The sequence below is a fragment of the Mytilus edulis genome, unplaced genomic scaffold (assembly GCF_963676685.1).
Source record: "Mytilus edulis unplaced genomic scaffold, xbMytEdul2.2 SCAFFOLD_684, whole genome shotgun sequence".
NCBI classification, from domain to species: domain Eukaryota; kingdom Metazoa; phylum Mollusca; class Bivalvia; order Mytilida; family Mytilidae; genus Mytilus; species Mytilus edulis.
In genome coordinates, this window is record NW_027268509.1 from 20,470 (window position 1) to 32,111 (window position 11,642).

The 11,642-nt window shown below is 30.8% G+C and overlaps 1 protein-coding gene across 1 annotated transcript; it reads right to left on the bottom strand.

The window, feature by feature from the left end:
* Positions 1-930: 930 nt before the first annotated feature.
* On the bottom strand, positions 931-10,364 carry LOC139507610 (elongin-B-like). Its single transcript, XM_071295820.1, has 4 exons — positions 10,216-10,364; positions 4,174-4,317; positions 3,098-3,197; positions 931-2,391 (listed from the first exon to the last, which is right to left on the bottom strand). The coding sequence occupies exons 1-4, from the start codon at positions 10,216-10,218 to the stop codon at positions 2,279-2,281; spliced, it is 360 nt and encodes a 119-aa protein (XP_071151921.1). The 5' UTR covers positions 10,219-10,364; the 3' UTR covers positions 931-2,278.
* Between the last annotated feature and the right edge of the window lie 1,278 nt (positions 10,365-11,642).

Below are 11,642 nucleotides of genomic sequence, written 5' to 3' on the forward strand. Positions count from 1 at the left end.
ATCAATAATATCAATTACTGTTCAAAGGGAAATATCTCAAAATCATGTAAGAATTACTTTCGCTACTGAAAAGTCAACAACTCAACAACAAATCTTCTAAAATCGTGAAAATTGACCTTCATTTAGTCAAAGGAAACAATATATCTTAATTTAATAATATTTTGTCGGAGGTGTTTTTATGTTCACAGTATGGTGGCTGTATCAATAATCAATAACATATTTGTCTTTCGGAAATCCAAAAAGAATCTGATGTTGATGAGGGTTAAAATCTCCATGTATATTTAACATTCAAATGTTAATAAAACGGGATACCAAATATCATTGAATAACAATTTATGGTTCGTCTTAAACTGACCCAATCACAAACTTAAAATGGACAACTACACAAAGGTTTACAAGTTTTTTAACCATGACTGAAGGGCAGGGGCAAAACTATACTCTGGCATAGAAATGAGATGTTCCAATTCTTTAACATACCAGATATCATTAACTAGTAATAATCAACTGTTTATAAGTGAATAAACACTTGGTTGTGAATAAAAGAAATCTATGAGAATTTTGAAATACAATTTGAGACAGTAGTTATAGGTTTTCTTTCCAGGGATAAGAGTTATTAAAGGTGGTACCCAACACTTTCACTAAAATTAATTTGGCTCGTTTAATTTCATAAAATTTTGTCAAAGTATTTACTTTAACAAAAATATAAAAATTTCAAAAATTTAGAACCAACTGTTTTGTCAGAAAAATTACACTGGTTATATAGCAGTTTGACAAACACCAATTTTGATCATTAAGAAGCTTAATATTCTTTTACAACACAATGTAATTAAAACGATTAGCTGACTTTAAAGAGTTATCTCCCTGTAGTGTTAGGTACCACCTTAAACTATTAAACTAGTAGTAAATGGCACACAAACTGAAGTCTTAACAGTACATTGTATATTTATATCGTGTAACATTTCAGTCCAATTACAAACATGTACAAACAAACTGCCAAGACAGCACTAAACACTTTTCATACATCTTTAATTCTTAATAAATGAACTACTTATTGCATGTACAACTTTTCATAATAAGTAAGAATCAGAAACAAACTTAGAACTGAAGAAGTTCAATACACATTTTATGGAGTATAGCAAGTTAAAATATCAAATAGTTTCAGCAAATGTTTTTTTTTACATATTTTACTGGAGACTTTTACAGAAAATTTTAGTTGTTTTCTTGTTAACAATGTTTATACTGTATATATATCTTTTTTATAATGCGTTAAAAAATATCCATTAAATAAATATAGGAAGTGTGAGGAAAATATCTATTAAACAGCAACCTAACAATTATAATAACATTGAAAATTTAAATGTAAGAACTTAAAACAATTGAGAAAAGGCTTAACGATTTTAACTATGTGGGAACTGAAGCCTATTAATTATTAGTTTCCTGTATAATCATGGACTGTTAACATTTGTTCACGACTTAATAAACAAAACTTGTTCTTAGTAAAAAAAAAAGCATACAAGTATAAACAAATCAATTCAAATACTGCTCAATAAATAAACCTATTACTCAGATGATAAATCAAACGAGATGGAATTATGTATAAATGCAGAACTGTGAGTACACATATTTTCTGACCATTTCCCTTTGATGTATGGGGAATAAATTCAAACGCTTTCTCTTGAAAATTTACATATAATGATTTTTTTAAAGTTTCAAAAGAAAAATAAATCTTGCATAAATAAAGAAAAGAAAAAGTTCAACAAAATTAAAAAAATAAAAGCACTTAAGATATTATTAGTGTTTACATGAAGTTGCATTTTCATTGCCTTCTTCAATAGACATCACTGAGGGCCTTTCTTCTTTTAAAAGTGATCAAATATGGAGAAATAAAAAACTAAATATTTTTTTAGCTGTACTGAAAAAAGCTAGTCCCAGAACAACGGTTAAAACTCATTTTAATCTTTTTAAGATTGTTCTTTCTATTCTCAGCTGTCTTCAATAACTAATCATGATGCCACTACTAAAGTGGCATTTGATCATATCATTGTAAATACTTTAATATGGCAGTAATTGTTCACAGTTCTTAAACATGCAACCATCCTTCATCAACCAATCAACCATTCACATCCTCAGTAAAAAGACAATAAACAGTACAGGAAAAGTACAAAATAAATTAAGTTAAAATGTCAAAATAACTGCTAGTACTGATGGCTTAAAAAAAATTACGGGAAAATTATCTCCCTTTAAACAAGATGATCTGATGATAAGTATGAGGAGATAACTATGATGCTGTTTGTTCCTGCGCATGTGTGGCTGTATCCTGTGGCTTCATGACATCTGGTAACTCTGGAGGATTAGACAAAGGCGTTACTTCTAATGCCTCAAATTCTCCATCTGAAAAAAAAGAAAAAAATCTTAATTTCAGACAATTTTATATCTATTGAAGTTAAAGATAGAAATAGAACCGTTTAAATATGATTTATTGTACTCTTATAGCACTATTAACATGATTAAGTACACGGAAATCGCCTTACATATTCAATAATAAAACTGATAACAAAGTAGATAAGGGATTCTGGAAACTATAGTTATTTTACCCAACATCATAAAATTACAGAAATTCTTGATTTTAATAAATGTTGAGATAAAGTCTTGGTCTTGAATGAAAAAACGATATTAAGGAATGCAAAAGCATGCAGACTTCCAGTTGTAAATATTGTTTTTCAATATTTTAAGAATCTAATTCACTTAATTATTCTGCATAAAAGAAGAGATACGATTTATTTCCTTTGCTTGAAAAACATGTTGTAATTTTTATAATTTTCCAGTAATTTCTGAAATAAACGTTAATTTTACAAAAAACTGCACCGTACTATTTTGTGACTAGGCAAAATCAAAGTTAAATCATTATTCTTTCAGAGAAATTAGCTGTATATTAGGTGAGTGCATTAAAGTCCTTAACTAGACATCTTTTTCAAATATTACACTCGCCCTACAAGGCTACAGAACATTATGTAAACAACCCTGCCTTGTGTTATATAGATTATATATACACTGCACTGTTGTTAGTATAAATATTGTGACATTCTGTTAAACCTACCATCTTGTCTAAAAGCTAATCCAATAGTAGCTGGTGCTTGGGCTCTAGCTGTGGCAAACGTAAAACCATAGTCTCCTAACGTCTTATTGTCGTCCAATGGCTGAAAGAAGTATAATAAACATTTTATCAAAGTTTGCAGTAGAAAAATGAGAAGAAAAGATACTCATTGGGTTACAGTAAAATGATTTCAATGATTTTTTTATCAAATCCTATAGCAATATGCTATGCATTTCATCCATCTTTCCATTCATAAAACTATAATCCTGATGGCTGATGCACTAGATGTATTCAATGGATTCTAAACTACAAAAATGACTAATAAATTCAGTTACAATATGTTTTCCATCATCAAGTAAACAAATCCATTGACGGTGCCATAAAGGCGATTCTGAAATTTGAGTATTCCATCAAAATGCATGTTGGAGGGTAGCCAGTAGGAAGGGATTTTCAAAATATCCCTACAACCAAGAACCAGTTTTTAGATAATTTTGCATTTAATGATAATAGACAACGCATACTGAGAAAAGACCCATGACCCATATTAAACATAGGCGGATCCAGGGGCCCCCCCCTTTCATGGGAAAAATTTGGTTGATTATATAGGGAATCATTGAAGCATGACTGGATCGGGCCAGCGGGCCCCCCTTAGGAAAAGTTCTGGATCCCCCACTGTTAAATAATGAACTTCTCTTCCTACTCTCCCACATAAATTTTAATGGAATAGTACTAATAAGAACTTAGCAAAACCAATTAGTCTACAAACTGTTTGGGAGGCTAATAAATGGCTAAGAAGCCCAAGACATAAAATTTGCTGTGAATTTCTGATAAGGAAAATACAATAATAATTAAAAAAAAATATTTCAACCTTCAAACCGTTCATTATTTTTATTTTTCTAGCAAAATGTAAGCAGCTTATAATTACAAAAGCCTTCACAATAAACTTTTGAGTCCACAAGTTTGTAACTCATTTTTTTGAAAATTTTAGTTGGATTCTGTTAGCTTGTAGAGGAGAATTTTACAAGCCAATGCGTCTTGTGTTTAAGTGTGAAGACTGATGAACTATATAAAGTATTTACCTGGTCATCTTTATACAGCCTCTGATCTTCAGGTCTGACCTTGAGAATACCTTCCACTATTCTCTTTACTTCATGCACGGTGGTAGACTCCTTGGCATCAGTGAAGATAGTTGCCTTCTTCCTTCGTAACATTAAAAATACATCCTAAAAGTATAAATAATATAAAATAAATAATTATCTTTTGGAGAATCAATATATGTACTAGAATTAAGTTGGGGATTGAAGGAATAAAGGCAATCAAAATTCTGAAAGTGAAAGATAATAGATAAAACTGTGTTTTAATGTTTCTCTATATACATGAAGACCATCAAATTAAACGATTATGTTATATGTTGTACAAAGTTTCTGTAAAAAATTTTAAATGAGAAAGAAGTAGCAGCAGACACAATGGTAAGATAAACTATGCACCCCTTACAATGCAAACGTTTCAAACTAACATAGAAAAAATAATTTAAAGAGTCCTACGTCATACACCCTATCGCTAATCCCAGATAACTGGCCGCTTGAACTTTTGACGCATACAACATACATGTACAACAATCACTTTCCCATTGTGGCGTCAGATATTTTGTTTTATGACATCAAAATTTTACGGGAACCTGTGTGATATCATGTAATGGCAGACAAATCGTGATAAGGTGTATTAAACATCAAAATATGTTTATAAAGAATTAATTACAAATTTATAAAATTAATTACAATATTTATTCATAACTGCAGGGTTTTGAGAATAACTTATACATTTGTATCCTAATGTTTTAACATCATACAGGATCAGGCGTCAATTAAAAAAAAATACTTATGACCATGATGACTATGATTAATCGCAAGTATGCATGGTATGTATGTACATGTATGTATATATGTACTGGTAGATTCCTACATTATTCTGAGCACCCCTCCAGAGATGCCAGGGTAGTGGAACTCGTGTACACTCCCTTTTGGGATAAATGGAGATGTGACACAGGGCATTCATTAGGAGGCGGTACCGGTACTTTTACCCTCCTATGCTATTTACAAGTACCGCCTAAATGTAGGAATTTTTATATAAGATATTCATGGAATAAATTGAAAAGTACCACCTAGAAACGTGGAAAGTACCAGTCAACATGAAAGATAATGAAACCCCTGAGATGTGTCACTAAATTATTCACAACAATATTTACTAGAACATTGGGAAGTCTGTTATAATGGTGGAGAGAGCAGAAGTACTCGGGAGAGAACCACCGGGATATTGGGTAGGAACAGACAAACAGAAGCAATATCAGTGGATTGATCTCCAGGTCAACATGGTCAAAGTAGAGGGCAACTTTGACCAACCCTAGCCCCCAAAGTACCCATTCTAGTTTTAACTCCAGACTGGGTACCAGAGATGTATCTGTTCCAGAGTGTGTAAGAGTATTTGGACCGTACATGTACAGTCTGAACAGTATGCGTACTTTTTCAAAATACTCATACGGTCGGACTGTACGACCTGACTATTAAATATTAAGAAGTTGGTCAAGTTTATTAGATACAAATGCATATATAACAAATCAAAATAACTTAACTCTCAAATTAGTATAAAAAAGTTCAATTATATTCTAACTATTCATTTGCTATTAAAAAAAAATTACACTAATCAACTCTGTTAATCTCTTGTATTTAGAATGTCGAACAGTTATAAATTAATTGAATTATAATCACTGAAATTGAACATATCTGAAGTAAACATAATCACGATAATATGGGAGGACAGTTGTTTTAGAAAGTTTAGTAATTTTACAAAAATTGCAAATGCAAATGAACATGCATGAACTGCAAACATGTAACTTTTTAAATGTAAAAAGTATTACGTTGCTTGTTGTAGCAAGTGTCACCTTGGGCGAGTGTACCAAAATCATTCATGTCATTGAAAATAGGATTCAGATTTACAATAAACAAATGTTTAATTTCAATTGTTCGTTTGTTCAGTTAATCTATCTAATTGTAATAATAACAATTTGTAAAACTAAAAATAAAAGATTGTGATAAATTGTTTAAATATAACCCATATGATCCAATCACATGTATGGCGTCAGCTCCTACTGGACCATACGCATAAATACTCATAGTCATACTGTCCGACCGTACGTGCAGTCAGGGATATAACTCTATAGGGTTATTACAGGGAAAATAACATACATTTGTTATTGTGGACTAAAAAATCAAAGAACTGTGATAACATACGTATGTTACATGTTTCCAAGGGACAATCTACATCATCAGTTTAGTTAAAATGTATAAAAGTTCTATTGATATTACTTTTGTCTCTATGTATACTTAACTAGTTAAAGATATAAAAGTTCGTAGTTTGCCAATTTTGCATAGTACACCTATATGTTATTACAGAAAAAATATGCCTGTAATAACTGAAGGGTGTTAGGCCACAATTAAAAATATTTCAGTTTGCCCAAACCCGACCCATGATGACTGGGTGTGGGTAGGTAGGTAGGCAAATTCTTTTTTTTTTTTTTTTTTATCCGAATTTGCATGAAAATATTAAAAGATCTTAAAACAGTATATCTTTTTTTTTCTCTGTCAAACCTTTGTAGAGACAACCAAAAGCCATGAATTTAAAACCTCTATAAATAAATTAGTCTACTATATGATTTGTATCCTGAGATGTTTTATAACCCTGACAGTTGCTAACTGTGTGAAAGGGCTGTTGGATTTGTGAAGTGATTTTCAACAGTTCCATCAACACGCTGTTTGTGTAAAAAAATATCAGCTGATTATGTAATGATTAAATTTGTGATCATTTGTTTGCAGTTTTTAAATCCTATTTCTATTAAAATAGATTAAATGTCCTAAAATATTTATATGAGTTATTATCTACCATCCTTAGTTTGTGTCTTTTTTATGTTTTGAAAACAAATTTATATTTTACATTATCACACAGGTAAACTAATTTGGCTATAAATAGATCAAAGCATGTTCCGTAGAATCTCCAAACTAAAAACGTATTTGTTATAATTTTATTTCTTTAAATTTAAATCAAGTTTAAATTTTTGAAAATAATAATTATTGATAAAATTATAATTGCATAAAGTTAACGTTTTCTGAAGACCTTATTTTTAGGTCATGGTTCTAGAGGCTTCCTCACAAATTGTATAAAAATCCAATATGGCGTCCATAACATGTTTTTACTTTTGCACATGTGAAAAAATATTTCTGACAAAGTCAGATTTCTCTTGTCAAAAGGGATTTATATTTATATTGCCAGTGTTTTCCTTTTTTCACTAAGGTAAGGTGGGTGTTTTAAAAATATAACTTGCAACCGGGTGGTTTTTTTTTTTAAATGTCCAACTTTTTTTAATTTACTGTGGGTGCACGTGGGGGTCACAGAAATAAAGATTAGTATAATATTCACATTTAATGGAGTTGAACAAACATAAATAGAAGTAGTCATATTAATTGTCAAATATTCTATGATTTTATTTTTTCAAAAATTTATCTCTTTTATCTCTTCTTTCATTTACAATTTTATGCATCTGCATGGATTTAAGGCCTTTCGATCCAGGTTTCTGTCCTGTTTCTTGCTTTTGTGCCGTATTTTTGGCACACAGAACAGTAGTATCCTTCCTCTGTGAATATAAGCCATTGAAGTGTTGCTCATATTTGTCTTCACTTGCGTGTCTTTTCCGTTGTTTGGTTGATTTTTGTTCAATTTCCACAACTTCAACATTACTGTCAATTTTATTTAACTTATTTGGTCTAGTATTTTCTTTATCATCTTCGTCATCTGCCTTTCTTTCCCCCCGATTGATTAATGAAAACATTGAAATTTGACGATTGGACGCCATCTTTGTCAATGAAAACAAGGCGGGATTAGTATTCAAATTTTAACGGTACGGAACCGAAAAAATCCGGATTTTGAAAAAAAAGCCGACCACCTCCTAAAATCGAAAGGTGGTCGGCTTTCAAAAGAAGGTGGTCGGCACACCCGGCTTAAATGCCGAATGAAAACACTGATTGCAATAAATTATTCAGAAGGAGTTACATTCAGTTAAGATTATATTTCTGATTCTGTGAGCAATTATAGTTTTATCAAATTCTCCCAAACAGCAACGTACTGACTGTCTAATGAGACTTGCAAATTTGAACTATTTGAATAAAAGGGTATCTAATTTACATGATAAAGGAAGATTATAATTAAAGACAACTATTTATCAAGAAATAATTCCTTTTTATTCAGTAAAAACAAAATCTTCTTGCAAGATTGTAAATTCGCAACTTCCAGATCCATTTCCTGTCAGAATAATATTGAAAATATTCGATTGCAAATGGTTTTGAACAAATCTACCTGAATATTCTTATCAGATATTCGATAACACGATGAAATTAACATTGAGCATATAGATAAGGGTTTGGTAGTACAAACAACTACAGCGTAAAAAAACTGTGCCCATTTCACATGTTTTTACTCCTTTAACGTTCGTTAAATCAGAAGATAAAAATCTGAGAACATCGAATATCTATTAACTGCGTCTCTTATACGCTTTCTTTTAATCTTATTCACAGTTACTTTCAAACGCAATAACGACAAACATTAATTTTTGTACGATGACGGAGCGGACCCAAAATAAATCCGAAAAAAAAAATTCTTCCAAAAAACGTCAAAAAAAGAATTTGAGTCGGCGGGTTTATTTTGGGTGTCGGTCGCGTTTGGGCAAACAAACAATCTTTTTATTTTGGCCCTATCACAGCTTTTCTATATCACTTCAAAGCATTTGCTCAGACATACATCATGCTTAATTACAATGTAGTTTAATTTATTGTAAGAAATAATGATCAGAGCATGTAATGAGGTTCTGCACAAGTTTCTCAGTAATTCCCAAGTGTCTTATATAATAAGTTACATTCCTTTAATAACTGAGCCTTGTTATCACAGGTAAGTGCATCCCTAATAGCCTTGACTCATTGATGTATCATGGTCAATCAAAAATGTATTAATTTAATCATAAAATTATTTATCAAGGCTATGCATTTAGTTTCTGCGCAAAGTCTCAAGAGTTCCCTAGAGCCCACTATAAATGAAATAATTTTACAAATAACAAGCATATATGTTATTACAGATTTAGAAAATTTAAGGTATAAAGAGTAGATAACTCTTGAAATATCTGTAATAACACGCGCAAGTTATTTTCTGTAATAACCCTATCTATAGAATTATATCTCTGACTGATGTGTATGGTCAGACTGTTTGAATATACGGTCCGGACTGTACGTTGTACGGTATAAATACTCATATGGTCTTGAACATATACATGTGAGAGGGGAGTATCACCCTTTTGATGTACTGATAATTTTAGCATCCCAGAGTCTGAATCATTCTCCTGTTCTTGGGACCTACATCATCGTAGCAATCGGTCTTAACCACTTTCTTTGAAGTCAGTATACTGAATTGTTCATGGCTTAAGATCAATCTTAATCGTTAGTCTATTTTGTGAAACCGACTCATGTATCATACGCAGTAAATACACCTTATCGCTATTTATCAGCCATTGCTGGATTTCACACAGGTTCCGTAAAATGTTGACGTCATAAAACAAAATATCTGACGCCACAATGGAAAAGTGATTGTTGTTGACGTCAAAAGTTCAAGCGGCAGGGTCAGCCGGGGATTAGCGATAAGGTGTATTATAAATGATCGGATTCAAATTGAAAATTCGCAATGACACATGGTCACAGTGTTCTGAGTAATCGAAACAACTACTGACTCAACATTAACGGTTATTATCCCTCTCAAATAAAATGTAGAACGGGAATTTCAAAAATACGGACCATAAAATGAACTCAATATGATGCAAAAACTAAGAAAATTCGTTGTTTTCAAGACCGGCCATAGTAACAACAGGATACTACGATCTACACCAACGGTTGGGGTTAAAGCCCTTGTACTTATTTCAGTTATTAAGATCTCTATTAAAACATGAGGTTTCATTCATTTTGTTTAAACGAATTTCTACAAAATTGGTTTTTGTCTAGTCTATTTCTCAAAACGTTTTCGCTGTAACCCACCATCTTGATTCCTCGTTTTGGAGTCAACAGAACACAGCGCCACCTATAAACTATTAGATGAACTGCTTCTGATTTTCTTTCTGGAATTACTATTATGTTATAGTAAAAATTCTTTTCTTTACTTCTTTTACTGTTTTATTGTAAAGTATCTGAAAAAACAAAAATGCATTTTCATCAAGGGCGTTAGATAAATACAGAAAGAAATGTAGCTTTCCTATCCCTCCTTTTTGATTAAAGGGCAGTAACCAAAATTCCCGCCATTTTCGTATCGACTGAGCCTCAACTTTTTTATTTTAATAAATACAATTTTTTCTGGGACAAACACATTTACATTAAGGAGGCTCGAGGGTACAAAAATTTCACCTAAAATTCAAACATTATGTTTTATTATGTTTTACAAATAAGATGTACTTAAAATGTTTGAAAAATATAAACGATTTCTGTAATTTTTTATTTTTTTTTATTTCGATATTACCTCTATTTCTCCTATTAGTTCAACCTGGGAACATTATATCCTAAAAGTATATCAATATATATGTTACTGGTTCAACAGAATAATGTTTCTTAACAAAGTGCAGATTGTGAACTTGATGATGAACGGTGACCCATTTAAAAAAAAAATTCTATGAGGTAAATGATAAAGTTCCTTTATGAGGGGGAATAGTGTAAAGCAAAATTATATCCGGGTGAAATTTGATCTGGAGGAAAAAATGTCACAGTAGTTGTTGTTATTTTCTTTTCGGAGGAAATATTTCCCTGGGATATTTTGTCCTTTGCTGTGAAATTCTATCTGCATGGGTAGTTAATTTTTTGAATACTTATTAGAAAAAAACTTCACCTTTACAAATACTATGAATAATAATAGTGTCTTTGAATTAAAGCTAAATTGTTAAAAAAATTGGAAAATAATTTTACAAATTATCATTGAAAAAATTTCCTGAAATATTCAAGTAAATATTCTTTTAAAAAGAAAATAATCATGAAACATAAGAAAGAAAACATGAAGTAATTTGAAATATCGTAATTGTGAAATGATATCATGATTAAATAAGGTAAGTAAAATACATTGTTTTGAGATTTTAATACAAATATGAATTAAAAAGTAAAGGTCGAAATATAGTTGCATTTACTACTGTTAACAGTAATGGAAGAATTTGAGTATGATGATATTTTTAACTATATCTGAAATAGTTTTTGTCTGGGGACAAAGATGTAGTTGTTGATTATATGGAAATCAGATAAATTATAGCATAAACAATATATTGGAACAAAAGCACTTTGAACAGATGGATAGTATTTATCTGTGAAATGTTATTTTAATTTCTAATTAAATCATGTTGTAAGTCATCTTTTTATTTAAATGAATTAATTTATTAAAATAAGATTTCAAGGAAAAATTTCACTATGAAACAGATTCAAGAATATAC